Below are 17,624 nucleotides of genomic sequence, written 5' to 3' on the forward strand. Positions count from 1 at the left end.
GGGTTCTATTACCTTTAATGTTAATTCTAAAACTAATTATTATTACTGATAATTAATCTGAGCCAGTTTCATACATGATTTCTGATGAGAGTGATCGGTTCCAAAACTGTCCTTCAGTCCAGCATCGGCGTCGCTGTGCTAGCTGTCACAGCTAACCAGCTAACGGCTAACCAGTCTGCCCTAGCTGTTACTGCTAACTAGCCTCTGTTGCTCTGCAGCTGTTGCTCCACCCTAACCCTCCTCTGCTCTGATAGAGCTACAGCTGCAGTTCTTGTCTTAACCAGTAGAGGGCGCTGCATATGTCCAGCGGATCAGAGGAACAACAGAAGTCAGTTAAAATGATTCTCGTTTTATTCAGAACCCTGAGTCGTCACGCTGCCTCCTGCTTGCCTCCTGATGGACCAATAAGAAGCTGCCATTTACAGAGACGGCCCACAGGAAGTGAATACGGCCGTCGTCATGGAAATGAGCAGAGGGGAGGGGCCTAGCTGAGGATCTTGTAGTAGGGGTGAAGGGGAAGGGAGGAGGTGAACGCTCTGATGTCAGTGATGAGGGCGGCGTTCCTCAGGGCGGGCGCCGCCGCCGGCAGGAAGGTCAGCTCGCTCACCGGGCCGTAGGAGGAGGGGGCGGAGCCTCCGGGGTTCTGATGGGGCGGGTCGTTCTCCTCCACCCCAAAACCCACCACCTGATGAAACACACAGGGTGATGACATCACTTCCTGTGAGCATCACCACAACAAACAGGCTTCACCCTGGTTCTGGTTCTGCTCAGATCCAGCAGAACCTTCCGCCCCAGCGGACCTCAGAACCAGAACCATCATGGCTGCACTCACGTGCACGCTGAGCTTCCTACTGCAGTTGCCACGGTGATCCAGGAACCAGGAAACCAGTTGCTCCCGGCTGAAGCCTTTCAGAACCTCCACCTGCAACCGGGTCAGACCGGACCAATCTGAACCTCAGGTGGGTCTCAGACCCATCAGAACCTGCCAGCAGGTCTGGGACCCATCTGGACCCCTGGTGGTTCCTGCTCACCTCCCTGCTGAGCCGGTCGAACAGGTACTGCTGCGTCGCCACCTCGTACCAGTTGCGGTCGACCTCTTCGCCCAGGTGAGCGTCCTCACACTCCTTCAGCTTGATGAGCGCCGTCACCTGGGCAGCGAAGCATTCCTCGCTCAGAGACGCCAGGCGCCCGCCGAAGCTCACCAGGAAGTCCTCGATCTTCTGCTCCACCAGTTCTGAGCTGAAACAGGAAGTGACATCACAGTAGAGCTGGCGTTACAGCAGCGCGCCACTAGAAGGCGACGACGAGGAGAACCAACAGAACCGGCTGGGTCGGTCACCATGACCAGCAACAAGAAATCGCTAATCAACTACTAGCAGGGCTAATTTTTAGCTTAGCGCTTTAGCTAATATTGAAAAAACGCAGCGCACTTAGCTTCCCATACGTGAATCTTTGTGGAAAAAGGTTTGAATTGAACTGGTTATTTTCTGAACTTTCAGCTGAAGAACTGGTGGGTTTTTCATGGTTAGTAGCATTGATCAAGTTAGCGCTTTAGTGTTAGCTTCCACTAAATTCAATGTTGGTGTAGCGCCTTAGCAGAACTAATGTTTAGCGTTTGTACAGCTGGCAGGTGAGTTAGCGTTAGCCACCACTACAAGAAGTCAACAGAACAGAGCAACCTACTCACCTGAACTTGGTGGCCTGCGTTTCCACGGTAACGGAGAACCCCAAAACGCCTGAGGTATTCCTGAAGGTCGGATACACCTGGTACCTGCAGGTCAAAGAGAACTTCTGGACCAGAACCCTCTGGAATAAAACCATCTGACCCAGAACCGACTGATCCAGTTTGGAATTGTACCAAGTGGCACCAGCAGGTGGCAGCAGCCGGTCTGAGAGGAAGAACCGGATCAGAGCGGTTCTGGAGGTGATCTGGCCAGGCCGGGTTCAACAGAACCGCGGTCCTGGCCAGGTCCGGTACTGACCCACTCACCCCAGCATCTCTTTGGTCCTCAGGAAGTCAAAGCACGGCTCCTCCATGAGCATCTGGAACCAGACAGGGACTCTGAGGAACTGCAGGGTTCTGGAGCGGCCCAGGAGGTTCTGGAGCGGCCCAAGTGGTTCTGGATTTCACTTACCACCATCAGCTCCATCAGAGCGTGCTCCCTGAGCGTCTTCAGGCCCGACTGCAACACACAGAGACCAACAGAACCTCCAGAACTTCACCAAGGTCCGGGTCAAACCGGGCCAGACAGAGGAGCCATCTGATGAGACATTCTGGCCCGGTTTGGAACCGTTAGGATCCAAAGAGAACTCTCAGTAACATTTACAGGTGTTTCCATGGTAACTAACAAGGACACAGCAATCAGCAGCACCAACATCTGAGACCGCCTGAGTCCAGAAGCAACCGGACCGGGAGCTCCGTGGTTCTGAGCTCACCTGGTAGTACACGGTGACCTCAGAGTTGGCGTCTCCTCGATTCAGAGACTTCACCCTGCAGAGGTGGTGTCTCCGAGGAAGATCCACCACCCGGAACTGCACAGGGACCTCTGCAGGCGGAGGCCGGAACTGCAGCTTCCTGAACAGCCAATCACAAAGAGAAGGACGGGTCAGAACCAGCAGGACGGGTCAGAACCAGGTAACCACAAACCGTCCTTAGCTAGCAGTGGCAGGTTGAGAGGCCTTTCCTCTGCCTACATCCCCCAGAATGCCGTGCGGGTCGGATGTTTTCCTCTGATATTGATCGCTACAGATTGGTTTTATTGCATTATTGGTTCTGATCGGACCTGCACACCGGACTCGGACATTAAGGTTCTCCATCTTCTTCGTGGCCAGATACTCACTGAGTGAAGTACTGCAGGAACTCGATGGACTCCTGTTGGAGAGACAGCCACACATTACCGACAGCCGGTCCGGTCCGGTCAGCCCAGAACCACAGTGTGTGTGTGTGTGTGTCTCACAGCGCTGGTAAAGTTCCCCTGGACCAGGCCCTCGGCGTAAAGCTCCTCCTTCAGCGCCGCAGCGAACTCCATCAGCTGTTGGACCTGCAGACCCTCGGTCAGGACCCGGTACTTCTGGACCACAGACCAGCGGTGGCGCTCCAGGATCAGCAGCCGGACGTCCCTGAACAGGTGAAGCACCTGGTTACGGAAGACTCCTCCCCTCTGCTCTGATTGGCTGCCGGGCAGCTGTCTCCACCCACCTTCCCAGTCGGTCGTGTTTGATGAGGATGTTGAAGTAGGTTTTCTTCAGCTGCTCCGCGAACATGCCGAAGACACTCGGCTCGGTGCTGAAGTCCGCCAGCTGATCCACGATCAGTTTGAGCAGCAGCTGTGAGGAAGAGGAGCGCCGCTCAAAACCACGACGGGTTCCCGCAGAACCGTTCTTCTACCGGACCCGGCCGAGAAGAAGTCCTCACCGGCAGCTTGTGGTTGAAGCCCTTCAGACGGATCACCATGCCGTGTTCTCCCGCCATCAGCTTGTACTCCAGCTGGGCCACGTCGGCCTCGTAGGCCGGCTCGGCCAGGTTGTGGGCCAGGACGTTGATGAAGAGGTCAAACAGGACCAGACTGAGGGAGGAAGACGAGTCGGTCACCGGCGGACTGCGGAGTCCACTGGCAGTCTGAAGGTTGTGGGTCCGATTACAGCTTGGCAACGGGTCCTCTACTGACGTCGAATGGGCCACCTAATGGTTAGGTGGTCTAGCGGTGTGTGTGTGTGTGTGTTCAGGTGAGTTCTTACTTGTCAGGACTCTCCTGGATGATGGGAGAAATCAGGTGGAAGCGGATGTAAGCTGAAAGAGATTGAGGATGCAACAGTGAGGAGGAGATGCTGTCAGCTCTCCAGAACTTTCCCTGATCTTCCTGTAGGAACGTCCTCCATCATCAGGCTGATCTGGAACGGTTCCTGCCTCCAACACAGCAATCCTCTCCTCACCTGATCTATCTGAATCATTTCTGAGGAACATTTCTCCTTATCTCACCTTTGGGGATCTTGAACTTGCTGTCCTTCTTGTACCACAGAGCCCCTTGGTCCAGGGCCAGGATCCGGACCGGGAACTCCGTGTCCGGGCAGTCAGACTTCTTCAGGTTGAAATCCGTGGCTGCGGCAGAGAGAGGCGACACCGTTAGGAGGCGATACCTTCAGGCTGGACCTGCTGGAGTCTGCAGCTGCTGCCTTAGCTCCAGGTCTCCAGCACCATCAGACAGTGATCCGGCCACTCCTGGTTCCTGAACTGGGCTTCAGCTGGAGCTCAGACTGAACCCAAACCGCTCTCCAGCTGAAGGCCGACTGACCGATGAAGCGGTTCTCTGCAGGAAGATGAAGGTCCGGGTTCAGCTCGAAGTCGGATTCCCAGCGCCGGTCCCACTCTTCTGGGATGTCTGAGGACACGGACACCATGAAAACCTGCTCAGGGCACAGTCTGGTCCTGAAGGGCCTGGACCCGGTCCTAACAGGGCCGTACCATCACAGCTGTAGCTGGTACCGAACCACTTCTCCTGGAGCGGGCAGCTGCCTTCGTTCTCTGGAGCCAGCAGCAGCAGGTTGGCTCTGAGCGGCGTCAGCAGAGACAGGGCGGTTCTGATCACCTGAGCACAAAGACCCTGGGTCAGAACCAGGTCAGAACCCTGACTAGAACCGGGCTGGCTGGCTCACCTCGGGGTCATAGTTGAACATGAGCTGGTCTCCGGTCAGGAGGTCCGGTTTGGGGAACAGCTGCATGTTCTCGCAGATGTTCTCCACAAACTCGATCGGATCCGTCTGCGGAGCAGAACAGAGGAAGGTTCTGGCTCGATTACAAGTTCTAGAACCTGCTGCCGGTACCTGGGTCACCAGAACCTGGTTCTGTGGAGGGTCTGTACCTGCTCCTGGTACCGGAACTCATTGTCTTCGATCTTCTGAATTTCCTCATAGATCCTGAAACGAGACAGGTTCTAGTTAGGAACCGTTCCCTCCTCGTGGTACCAAATGGACTGTCTGAGCGGTTCTGTTCATTAGTTTAGACCAGAACCTCCCGGCTGACTGTGAGTCGGACCTCTGCTGGGGTCCCAGGTTCTGCAGCATCTTCAGGTACTGGAACACCAAGTGGACCACCTGCAAACAGAACCACACCGTCATCACCAGGTGTTCATCGAGGTGTTCTGGGCCAGGCATGTCCGGGTCCGGACCTGGAAGAAGTTCTGGTAGCCCAGGTCAGTCAGCGTGATGGAGATGGAGAAGATGGAGTAGGTGGAGTTCTGGTCAAAGCCCGACTCGCTGTTTCCCCCGTACAGAGCCAGAGCCCAGCACCTGGAACCAGACAGCTGGTCAGTGACTGATCCGGGTCAGAAAGCAGCACCCGGAACCAGGATGACTGACCCAGGTCGTCCAGAACTCACCTCTTCCGCAGCAGAGACAGGATGCTGCCGGTTCCCTCGTGTCCCATCAACCAGGAGATGTAATGAAGAGGCTTCACCCTGAGGGGTGCAGAGGAGGTTCTGGTTCCGATGGACAAATTTGGAACGCAGTGGCAGGCACCGCTAACTAAAAAGCTAGCTGCGCTAATGCTAAAGCACTAAAGCATTAAATGACATAAACAAGACCTCAAATTGGTTCCAGAGAAACTAAGGACCCTGGTGGTCTCTGGTATTGACCAGAGACCACCAGGGTCCACCAGAGACTAGAAACGCTGGTGGCTCTGTCCAGAGAGCCACCACCAGAGAAACTGGAACCAATTTGAGGTCTTGTTTATGTCATTTAATTAGCTCTACTTCATTTTAAAAAAAAATTAATAAATAATAAAGCCTTTGTGGTATTCTGATTTAGTAATGTAATTATATTAGTTGTGTTACCATCACCACGCCACTAGAGGCAGTATCAGGCCAGAAAAGATGCGACTAAGGAGCAGAAGTTCACAGAAAACTACGGAATCTGTTAAAAACTGTGAGCTGCACTGAAGTAAATAAAAGAGAAGAAAGATAGAAACTCCTTCCTAAAGGTGAAGATATATCACAGATTTCAAAAGAAAATAAAAAAGGGAGACCGCGGATAATATAGGAAATAATAATAATATAATAGAAAAATAATATAGAAAATCCCATTTCCAAATAAGGTCTGAGACTGACAGTGGTCCGTCCCGCCCCTTCCTGTTTGCTGCAGTGAGGTTCTTCTCGCTGAAACAGAAACAGGAAGGCGGGACTTCCTGTTTCAATGGCGCCGCTGGGTCCGACTCACCTGTAGTGTTTCACCTGCGGGGGCAAAGCCCAGCTGATGGTCAGAGCGTGGACCTTCCGGACCGGAACCACTGCAGCATGTTCACAAGATCAGAACCATCCGGAACCAGTCAGATGGATGAAAACCAGTCAGACAGATCAGAACCATCCAGAACCAGTCAGATGAATCAGAACCGACCTCGGTACAGCTTGTGGAAGGCCGGAGTATCGAACGGCTGCTGCAGGTGCGAGAAGTCGGGTCGGGGTTTCCCGCTGGGGAAACATCAGAACCTCATTTGATTGGTTGGTTTCATTTAAAGTGGCGGTGTCTGTAACCTGATTGGTTAAATGGTGAGCCAATCACAGCAGCATCGGCTACATAGGGTGTATGTATATGTGTGTGTGCATGTTTGTTTGTAATACCTTGTGGGGACCATTTTCCTGATACATGCTACGTTGTGGGACCGAAGCCTGGGCCCCACAAGGGGAAACGCTGTTTTTGGGTCAGGGGTCAGATTTAGGACTAAGGTGTGAATTGGGTTTTGGTTGGTTAGGGTTTGATGTAATGGAAGTCAATGGACTTGTGTCGGGGTGTGTGTGTGTGTGTGTGTGTGTGTGTGTGTGTGCAGCCTCACTTGTTGGGTATCTGGATGAAGATCTCGCTCACCCACTCCTCCAGGGTTTCCAGCGACTCTGCAGCAGCCAGATGGTTGTCATGGAAACACAGACATCAGAGTTATGTCATGTGATGACATCACAGATTGGATCAGTACTTCCAGGTTTATTCTGCTGCTTTTCTTGGAGCTGATCCGAACGACGGAGCCACCAGAACCTCCAGCGGGTCCGAACCGACTGAGCCCGGCTCTGTTTGATTCGGTCGGGGTGCTCCAGGTCAGCAACAGAAACATTCAGATGGTTCTGACGGTACCTCTGGACTGCACCGCCAGGGTCATGTAGTGAGCAGAGTAATTTCTCCTCCAGAACTCGCGCAGCCTCTTGTAGGTGTTGATCCTCCTCTCCCGTGGCCCGTGCTTCAACGTCTGAGCGTTACCTGAGGAGAGACGCCGTGATGGGTCACATGACGGGTCACATGACGGTCATGTGAAGGTTGCTACCTTCCTGCTGTTGCTCCAGGCTGTGGCACTGAGCAGTAGGGCCGGGCTAATGACCGGGCCCTTTGTACCCAAATAATAAAGCTCATGGTAATTTCACTTTACGGCCCGCAACAGCAGATCTTACAAGTTTCACCAACACAGAGAGAAACTCGTCATTCTGAAATCCATCTGACATGAAGTTCAACAAACCAAGAGACCAGAAACATCAGGCTGCTGGTCACTAATGATGAAACAACACAAATTCAAAGAAGTTCAGAACTGCGGATCATTTTAACACTTTATCAATTTCAACTCAGAGCCTGAAGCAGCTAGCAACTGCTGAAGCTAAAAGCTAGGTTTATTGTTGACGAGTTGAAACAGGTACGCTGCAGCAGCAGCAGCAGCAGCAGCAGCAGCAGCAGCAGCAGCAGCAGCAGCGCGTTGAAGCAGGAACGCTCCGGCCACGTGGCACGCAGCGTATCGCAGCAGCTCCTGCACCTCTGGAGCTTTGTTACGCGCCGCCGTTCACACAAACTGGACGATCTGGAAGATTTAAACCTTAACCATAAACGCCATGCTGCTGTCTTGGCTCACAGCGCTCAACCCGACCAGAACTCAGCCTTCAGTCCCTGACGTCACTGCTGGACCACCGACAGAGAGAAAAGGGGATGTAAACTAGACGGCTGGGCTGATCCAGTTTACAATCAGTCTACAGTTAACTCACTCTGTGAATAATGTCACAGTTGCTACCTGTAACCAGTCCGGCTCCTTCGCTGGGCTGCCAGTTTTGGTGGGTCTGAATCGCTGCCAACAAAAAAGTCCGGTTCATCTCCAAGACCAGGAACAAATTATGCGTCCAGTTTTTGGCTTTTCCTTGCTCTCTGTTTCCATCCTTTTCACTTTGCCGCTCCATGAGCTCCACTCATGTTAACTTGGTCTGTAGAAATGCTCTAGCTAGTTTGCCATCTGTTGCCAAGTGACTGATGATGACGGAGGGCTGGTGACAAGCTTTACCCAGAATACACTTGGAGACAATATGGACGGTCCACTTGTAATTTTGTGTCATAAAGTTAAATGTAAATAAAGCCAGTCATGTAGCCCAACATTTTATTCAATATTTTACACTATGTCACTAAAATCAGTCGGTCTGGTAAAGTTTTTAGCAACCATAAGTCAACAATGACTGGGCGACTCATGTAACCCGACACACACCGCCTCATCAGGAGTGGGCCCCAACTCAAATCCTATTCTGTCTCCCATCTGGGCCCCAATGATGTTTTGGTATGGAAAGTGCCGGTTGTACTACAGAATATTGTTAAATAACTGTTTTTTGTTTTGTTTTTTTAAGAGAGAGAAAGGGAAAAAAAACACAAAAAGAAGAAGGATCTGGGCCCCATCTGGGCCCCATCTGGGCTCCCTGAAGGCCCGTGCTGGGGGCCCACTGCCCACCCAGCCCCCCTGGAGCTCCGCCCCTGGTTCTGAGGCTCCCCCCAGTGGTTGGCTCCAGCCGGTGCAACAGGTCCGACCGCTCCTCAACAGAACCAAACAGCCGGACCGGATCAGAACCGCAGCTCACCCCAGCAGAACTTGGCCATGGGATGTCCGGGTCGGGCCAGACTGCCAAACAGCATCTCCTTACGATGGGAATCAGACGGCCGGGCCAACTGGTACTCTGAGGACAGAACCAGAACCAGAGAGGAAGCTGAGCACACCTGGTAGAGATGCCGACCCAGGTCAGAACCGGGTCAGAACGGGGACTCACCGCTGTCCACGGCCTCCACCTCTCGGTCCACGGCATCCTGGACCATCAGAGGGCAGATGAAGAACTGGGCCCACCTGAGCACAGGAGACCCATCAGGACCGGGTCCGACCGGGTCGGGTCGGTTCTGAGGCCGCGCTCACCTGTCCAGGGCCTCCCTGAAGAACTTCCTCTGAACGTCGAACTGGAAGACGGTCCGCTCGCAGTCGGTGGACGCGTTGTCGCTGCCGCCGTGACGCTTCAGGAACGAGTCGAAATCGTTCTCCGCCGGGAACTTCTCACTTCCCATGAAGACCACTGGAGACAGAACCAGAACCAGAACCTGAACAGAACCAGACCTTCAGAAGGAGTCCGGCTCCCTGCACGATCAGCCGCTGGTCATAATGTTCTGCCTTGTTTAACTCACTGTGCTCCAGGAAGTGGGCGAGGCCTGGGAGGTCATCGGGGTCACTGAAGCTGCCGACGCCGACGCAGAGAGCGGCGGCCGCCTGGAGAGGAAGACGACCGGAAACAAACGTTAATAAAATCAAATCCAACAAACACAAAACATCCAGAACCTCCAGCAGCTTGAAAAACCCAAACGCCACAGAAATAAAACATCATTTGATTCTTTTGGTTCTTCTCCATAACCATGCTGACGGTTTCAGTCCCAGAAATAAAATCTACAGAACGTGAATCGATTTCCTTCTTGTTCCATGAACCATAAATAAAACTAGTTAGAAAACTGTTGACCGGACAAAAAGAGGATTCAGTCTTCAACATTCAATAAATAAAGGAGACAATGTTTCATTCTGACAACAGGAAACGCTAACATCTGTTAATAAATTATTTTCTAACTTTTTAATCTCATTTTCTAAATTCTGAATCACATTTTTAATTTTAGCTGTAGAATAACTTGTATATTGTTGACAAAAACTCTTATCTGAGCCTTTCCAACCTCCCACCGATCACTTCAAGACTCTGATTATTTGGTTTCCAGTTGCCAAAAGCTTTGGCAAAAGAAAATGTCTTTAAGTAGTTTCATATTAAAATGCAAATACAATCTGCATCTAGTATTGCTTGAAAAAGGAAAATCCAAGTAAACTAGTGATGATCAGAAATGAAACGGTTGGATAATGTATTTCTAGAATGATTGGAGATATAAAGTGTGTCCAGCCTGGTTTCCTGTTGGATCCTCAGCATCCACCAAGCCCAGCTCCGCTTCGCCGAGTCAGTTCAGAAGGTGATGGAGGACGAGGTTCTGCTCCGGTTCTGTTAGAAAGCTAGTAGTGCAGCTCCAACCCACTCATTTTGATTAGACTGCTGCAAAAAATTACACGTCCTGAAAATGTAATCCTTTGATCTCCCTGATTTGGTGCATAAACATTAATAAAACAAAACAAGATGTTTCTGATCACCAGGACCCTTCCTGGGACTAACTCAGTACAGGAAACTATATCCAGGTCCAAACCTGGTGAAAGTAAAACTGCTACAGCAGCAGATGACCTGGTCCATGAGACCAAACAGCTCAAAGCTTCTCTCCCTGGTTTCCCTGGTCTGTGTCTCTGCTAAAAACACAACATCAAGTTTCTTTTGCCTAATCATCTCTAAACCAACAATGTGTTTATGTGGATCCCTCCCACCACAGATATTTAATGTCCTGATATTTTTCATACAGGTGAAAAAGAGGGAAGACAGACAGAGACAGTAGAGAGAAGATCAGCCAGTTACTTTAATCAGGATCTTATTTCTGAATTTTCAGCCGTTTTGAACCTTTTACGCTATGACTGTCTCTGGACGTTTGTCACGTGCTTTTTCAACCGGAACCGTTTCTTTTCATCCAACATTTCAAAACCTGCGTCTTTTCAAAATGTCCACCGATAAAACACCGACCTTAAAGTCAAACACAGACGGTGGTGGGAAGAAACAGGCTAAACAACCACAGTGACGTTTAATAGGAGCATTAAAATAAATGTGTGTCGATATTCAGTGGGTTGTTTGATATCAGACAGAATGGATCAGGAGAGGAACCGCAGACCCGTCAGAACCTAAAGAACCAGAACATCAGTCTCTTCATCCCTCAGTCATTTCCTGAGACCCAAAAATAATATAGATGGCAATTTATCGAACAAATCATACAAATAGATTAATAGTAAATCAATAAATATTGTGAAGAGATCATTTGTTAGGATTGTGTAGGAAAAATGTTGATATCTTTTATAATTCAGTGTTTTGTGGTCAATATTATTTCACCATTTTATTAATGTGGGTTGCCAGTTTGGACCAGGTTTCCTATCAAGCTATAAGAATGATAGAAAACATGCTAACAAAAAGCCTCAGACCTGCAGACACAGGAGGTTCTAGACAGGATAACAGACGAGGCTCTTTGGCTCAAATATATTCAATGATGCAATATTGCAGTTTTTTGTTTCATTCTTTTTTAATTGCCCTGTAGGCAGCAATTTATTCACATATATGTACATTTATTATTATTGATACTTTAATTAAAAATGAGTTGTACAAGTTTGCGTCATAGTGGGAGGACGACATGTTCACATCCACCTCAGAAAGTCTGCAGTTTCTGTTTTCAAAATATTGCTGCTCCCTTATTCATTCTGGAAGCATAAATTAAATTGATGTGACCAACTAGTTCTGCCAACAGAACCGTTTCAACTGGGATTGTCGGGTCAGGTTGGACCCGAATCCCAATCCTTAAAGAGAGGAGAGGCGGACCTGAAGACACAAACTAACAGAACCGTAAAAACGATAAAACTGAAAAATAAACCTCAAGATTTAGAAACAATGCAAGTAAAGAATATTAGAAAACAAATGCATAAAAGAACAAAAGAAAACTAGAGATAAAGAAAGAGAGGGAGAGAGAGAGAGGAAAAGAGAGAGAGACAGAAGGAAGCTGGTAACTCTTCTTCCTCCATCTTCATCGTCTGACCCACCTGTTTCTCTGAACTCTTCTTCTTCTTCTTCATTCGATCTTCTTCGTCCACCTCCATCGGCTCCGGCTCCTCTTCCTCATCGCTCTCCTCCTCCTCTTCATCAGAGCTGGTACTGGATTCCCCTTCCTCATCATCATCCTCTTCCTCGTCGTCCTCCTCTTCCTCGCCTCCCCCGCTCTCCTCCTGCCGACCCTCTTCGTTCTCGTCCGCCCCGCTGAAGTCCGAGATCAGCAGAACCCGGAGTCCGTTACCGAGTTCAACGAACCTGCAGAGACCGAGAGCAGCTGGAGACCGAGACCAGAACCGGGACCGGAACCAGGACCAAGACCCACCTGTACTTCTTGGGGTCACTGGGGGACTTGACGATGTCCGGGTCTCCTTGCTCCGGCTCCACTCCTCCTCTTCCTCCTCCGGCCAGCATCACTTCCTGTGGAGACGGAGGCGGCGGCTCGCCCGGCTCCGGGTCGCCCGGCTGACTCGGACCGCCGGCGCCGCTCACCGACTTTTTGGTCTGAGGCATTTCTGAGTTGTGAGGCGGAAGCTGCACCTGCAGACGTTTGAGGTTTATGTTTTTAGTTTAATGTTGAGGAAAAGCTGCAGGTTTATATCAGGGGCGGAGCCAGAGGGGGCCTGGGGGCCCCGGCCCCCGATGACTGACATGTAACAACAGGCCATTCCTACACAGCAGAGGTGAGACCAAGTCAGTGGTGTAAAAGTCAGAGATTTTTTCAAGTCCAGTCTAAAGTCTTAATTTTAATGATTTGAGTCCAAGTCATGTGACTCGAGTCACTCCAGTGGTCAGCTGCACGTCATCACAGTCTGGACAGAAACCAGCAGACTGACGTTATCTCAGGTCAGTTTTTACTGGTTTCGTTTTCAGACCACCGACAGCGTGAGCAGCGTATCTACATGTTGTATGTCTGGCGTTTGTCCTCTGATGTGATTAACTGGAGCTGCTGGATCGTTTCTGTCTGACGGATCTGAACTTTAATTCTTTCCTTCCTCAACAGTCAGATGCTACACCTCTGTTTAACTACAGTATATTGTAGATCAACATCAAGTCAGATTCTGCCCCAGGCCTCATGCAGCCTTGGACCGGCCCTGCAGGATGAGTTCAATCTGCTGCACTGAGCAGAGATGAGCAACAAACTGAGATTAAATTGAATGTTTCTAATGTTTCTTTAGCAGCTCTAACATTTCTGTCTGTTGAGTTTTTAAAACACAGAAACTGTTTTGGTTGCTGGAGTTTATGGGACGAGAGTTTCAGATATTTTCCACATTAACTCTTTAGTATGGGCAGCGTGTAGAGATGGAAATGCCGCATAATTCTTTGTTCACAAAGATAAATCATTCTCTTCGCTCCTCAGAAAGCGACTACAAGTTATTCCTGCGGTTCATTGAGCTGCGCAACCAGAGCTAACACGGCGGTTTAAACTCTGACCTTGATCAAAACCTCTGGAAAGAAACTTGATTCCTCACAGGAAGTTGATGTAAATATCCATACAGGTCAGCCTGAGTCCAGTTTGAGTGAAAGGAGGCCTGAGATCTGAGCTGAGGTAAACTTCAGAGATAAAGCAGCAGCAGCACAGAGACGCCAACGGTGTGATTGGTCCGGCTTTAAATGCACAAACTATAAACCTATTTTCTATAAACCGATCTTTAAGGAATCAATCTGCTCGGCTAGTGAAAAGCTCAGAGCAACACAGACACTTTCAATCCAGCTAAAAAAAAATTAAGCGATATTTTTTTTATTATTATTTTCCTAAAAACAAAAACAAGCAGCATTTAGCCTGGCGGGGGTAAATAAAGCATGATGAGCTGCCAGGCTTATAATACACTGGGGGAAACCCTGATACATATACACACACATTTTATATATATATATCTCAGACTCGCGCTAGACTTTTTTGTTCTCCGTCATTTTGACGGACAGCATAAAAAATCCGTCATATGCTATTTTTATCCGTCAAATTCTAATCATATTGTCATAGGCTATTTAGCTGCAGTTTAGTTCATATTCACCCCGTTGAACCGAATCCAGATCATCGCACATTAAGCAGATGAACGCATCTGACTTTTTCTCCGTAGTAACAAAACCAGTGACTGTGGCCCCAATAACTTATAATAAATGAAATTAAACGGCTCCACTTTAATTAGCAGCACTTGACCTGCTGCGGTCTGAAGGCTCAGCCTCACTAACTCCTCCTGGTCGCATCTGCAGAGAAATCTGGTTCACCAGTCAGTTGATCTGTCTGATCCAAAGCGATCAACTGAACTCTGTGATTTTTTTACCCTGTGCGGTAAAAAAGGTTTGTGCTTTTTTTGCGTGGTTTCGCTTCCCTGAAACGAACAGAGGTTACGTCTGCCGCCCTCCTTCTGGATGCAGGTTGGTTATGTGAACAAAGAAGGACGAAGCTGAAGATGGTTTCCGATTCTGGAGATGGCAAAAGGGCGATTTTAGCCTAAAATCGAATTTTTTCCACAAAATTAGGTGGAAAAAATTCCACCTAATTTTTCACACCTTCCTCATCTTTAAACGACTCTAGTTTAAAAACTACAACACCTGGACTCTTCAAATCTGGACTGGATTATTCTGCTCTAATAGCAGAATAATTGAATCCATGTTTGGGATTTGTGAAACCTTTTTCTGATTTGTGAAACTTCACTTAACAGACCGCTGCAGAAGATCTTTCCTTCCAACAGCCATAACCATCTACAATAACTCTGAAGAATTAATGAGTTACACCAATATTTAATGTCCCTTTGGGATTAATAAAGTGGTTTTGAATCAGTATTGAATTTGAGAAAAACTGCATGGAACAAGTGTGAATAGTGAAGTTTAGATTGTGAATTAGCCCCGCCCCTGCTGGTCAATGCAGGTCAATGAATAAAGTTGAATTTGATCACCAGCAGATACAGTATGGGAATATCTTCCCCAGAGTACTTTAAAACATATTAAAACTTTCGGCCGAATTATTCACATTAACTTGTTGTTTTAAACGGAAATGTAAAGAATATTCCAACATGTCTCCCGGTGCTGGAAAATAAAAACTAATGAAAAATGTTGGATTTTCCTGCAGCAGTTTGGCGCGTCGCAAAAATACGACGTTGTAGTTGAATGAGAGCTCGAGATAGAAAGCAAAATTTCACGTTAATATAAGCCGATTTAAGAGCGGAGCTGCTAGCTTAGCTGCCAGAAAACAGACAGACAGCAACGGACTAGCAGTCGGAGCCGAACCTTAAACATCTTGGAAAACTGCAGCTCTAAAAGGACGAATTAACAAGAACTGGAATTGAACCAAGCTGTTAACTAACCCGCCTTAGCGACTCAGTCTGCTAACTAATCCTGTTAACCGCTAACTGTTTGAGCCGGCGCTTTCAGCCCGGTCCTAGTTTGGCTTTGTCAGCATGTCGGCAGCTCCGTGTTGGTTCTGAAATTCAGTTTGGACCTGTGGTACCGGCAGGAGGAAGACTTACCTGGATGAATGCTTGACAGATGCTGCTGAAGTTTCAAGTTGGTAGTTTAAGCGAAGCTGCGGCTGCGTCAAAGAAGCGCTCTGATTGGTCGAGAGCTCAAGCGGCTGCGTGATCAGCAGCCTCTTGTTTACAGTTTTATTCATTTTTAGGTACCTATTTCCTTTGTTTCCAGACCATGAAGTCGTCCGTATCATTTAAAAATAAGAAATAAAATACACAATGAAGTGAAGAAGACAACACATTGAACACAAAGCAAATAGTTATTCTAATATTTTAAAAAGCTCGAGGTACATTTTGTCGCTGTTACAGTTGATAGAGCTCTATTAAGACGCAAGTTGTTCCAAACACAAATAAAAACCAAACTGACATCGACACAAACATAAACAATATTCTAGAGAGAAAATAAAATTGTTGTTGAATATTGACATATGAACGGACGATGGAGGACTGGAGGACGTTATTATGATTTTTTTCTAAAATTTGCATAATTCATTATGAAGCACACAATTTTATCACAACATTCAGACTGACTATAACAGTTTTAGGGCTGATGCTGACAGTGTGTTTAAATTTTTCATAGAGAAATTTCTCCATGTCTCAAAACAGGGGCGCAGCCAGGAATCTTGGGGCCCCATGACAAAAAGTTAAATGGGCCCCCCACGCAGCTGCTGTTACAATTTCTTGAGTTTATCTGACTCATCAAATGCTTCACAATTTTAAAGCCTTGCTTTCTTTGGTCCAATACTGATAACTAGCACAATATTTACTGATCATGAATTTTACATCCAACAGTCCACATTCAGTTTGCAAGTATGTTGCTTAAATTTGTTCTATTAGTTTTAGATACTGAAATGTTTCTCCCCACCAGCAACAGTCAGAGGCAACATGCAAAATACACATAAAACAATCCACACTTCTCATAAAATGCTATGTAGTTGCATTTTATTAAAGCTGTAATACATAACTTTAATAAAAAATATGTTTTCTCCATATTTGTTAAAATTGTCACAATGTCATGACAGTTTGTTATAAGACAGATAATCTGTGAAAACAATCAATCTCCTCCACCTGAACTGCTATTGCTAGCTAAAGTAAAGCAACGTTCCGACCAAAACAACCAATCAGAACCAGGAGGAGGGTCTTAGCGCTGTCAATCAACCTCATTCACTCACTGCTAAATGTGCTAATGGTGGAGAAACAACTTATCATTACAGGAAAAATGTTTATCTGCTGTAATTGATAGCTATGCTAACTAGTCTGAGCATTCACAACAGGCTGCACCAGCTGCAGCATAGGGATGAGCAGCCACATGAGATTGTGATTGACAGCACTAAATCTCTCCTGTCTCTGATTGGTTGTTTCTAGAAAGAACTGGGAGAAAGCAGAGGAAATAGATTTTTCACAGATTATCTCTCATGCTATACTGTCACAACATAATGAGTTTTAACAAATATGTGAAAATATATTTTTTATAAAAGTGACAAACTGCAGCTTTAGTTTCACTAGGAGAGGAGAGAAGACGGGTCAGGAGGGACTAGAGCTGCTGCTGACTGACTCACCTGTTGTTATAGTTCAATATATGAATATGTTGCTAATTTCTTTCCTTAATTCATTAAATGTTAGTGAAATGGAGGCAAGCAGTCTGTAGCTAAGCTAACTATGCTAAATGGTTGATAATCACAGTCTACCCACCTCTCAGAGAAAAACTGGGTTATAAATTGACACTCTTGTTTTTTCTCTCTCTCTGTCTCTATTTTTTGAAAACCTAACTTTATTATATTTCTTAGCAGCATAGTAACAGCCACAGCCGTTCTTGTTTTCCACTGTCTGCTGCTGAACACCTGAAGCTCCAAGCAGGAAGAAACCATTTCCTGCAGATCCAGGAGGTTCAGGGTGAATATGTGCATTTTGGTCTGGGAGGGAGAACATTTGATTTTTACTGCTAAAAACAATCTTAGAAAACACAATATGACTAATTTTGTTATTGACAGGGCCCCAATTTTTTTTTCTATGAAAATAAATAAATAAATTGTGGAGGGCCCCCTGTTGGTCAGGGGCCCTTAGAACTGTCATAACGTTTCCCCCTGCTCAAAAGTGACCTTCTTCCTCCGACTCATTATACATTAGAATTTAGCTACAAGGGCAAATAGTGCGCAGTGGGAAATTAAGTTCCCTT

The 17,624-nt window shown here is 47.6% G+C and overlaps 1 protein-coding gene across 7 annotated transcripts; it reads right to left on the reverse strand.

Moving 5' to 3' along the window:
- Positions 1–329: 329 nt before the first annotated feature.
- nrd1b (nardilysin b (N-arginine dibasic convertase)) lies at positions 330–15,544 on the reverse strand. Of its 7 annotated transcripts, XM_032571794.1 has the most exons (31): positions 15,449–15,543; positions 12,304–12,518; positions 11,972–12,236; positions 9,448–9,529; positions 9,185–9,338; positions 9,045–9,118; positions 8,859–8,954; positions 7,117–7,239; positions 6,824–6,881; positions 6,388–6,461; positions 6,211–6,280; positions 5,376–5,453; positions 5,166–5,286; positions 5,033–5,091; positions 4,860–4,914; positions 4,654–4,758; positions 4,463–4,586; positions 4,293–4,379; positions 3,980–4,099; positions 3,739–3,790; positions 3,416–3,566; positions 3,200–3,327; positions 2,958–3,120; positions 2,841–2,872; positions 2,437–2,575; positions 2,136–2,183; positions 1,991–2,043; positions 1,688–1,771; positions 1,032–1,239; positions 833–922; positions 330–685 (listed from the first exon to the last, which is right to left on the reverse strand). In XM_032571794.1, exons 2-31 carry the CDS (start codon positions 12,489–12,491, stop codon positions 485–487), a joined length of 3,282 nt encoding a protein of 1,093 aa, XP_032427685.1. In that variant the 5' UTR covers positions 12,492–12,518; positions 15,449–15,543; the 3' UTR covers positions 330–484. The 7 variants fall into 7 exon arrangements, 6 of the variants coding, with proteins under 6 accessions (XP_032427685.1, XP_032427687.1, XP_032427686.1 ...); XM_032571796.1 differs by lacking the exons at positions 12,304–12,518; positions 15,449–15,543 and having other exon boundaries at positions 9,185–9,357; positions 11,972–12,094; XM_032571795.1 differs by lacking the exons at positions 12,304–12,518; positions 15,449–15,543 and having other exon boundaries at positions 9,185–9,363; positions 11,972–12,094.
- Between the last annotated feature and the right edge of the window lie 2,080 nt (positions 15,545–17,624).

The sequence above is a fragment of the Xiphophorus hellerii genome, chromosome 9 (genome assembly GCF_003331165.1).
Source record: "Xiphophorus hellerii strain 12219 chromosome 9, Xiphophorus_hellerii-4.1, whole genome shotgun sequence".
In the NCBI taxonomy this organism is placed as follows: Eukaryota; Metazoa; Chordata; class Actinopteri; order Cyprinodontiformes; family Poeciliidae; genus Xiphophorus; species Xiphophorus hellerii.

Bases quoted from the DNA above. Each gene is read 5' to 3' on its own strand.
- nrd1b (XM_032571794.1), bottom strand. From the start codon at position 12,491: ATGCCTCAGACCAAAAAGTCGGTGAGCGGCGCCGGCGGTCCGAGTCAG. The intron at 5,454-6,210 runs GTGAGTCGGACC...TGCACCCCTCAG, and splicing joins CCGCAGGTGAAACACTACAG to GGTGAAGCCTCTTCATTACA. The intron at 3,791-3,979 runs GTGAGATAAGGA...AATCTCTTTCAG, and splicing joins CAAGTTCAAGATCCCCAAAG to CTTACATCCGCTTCCACCTG.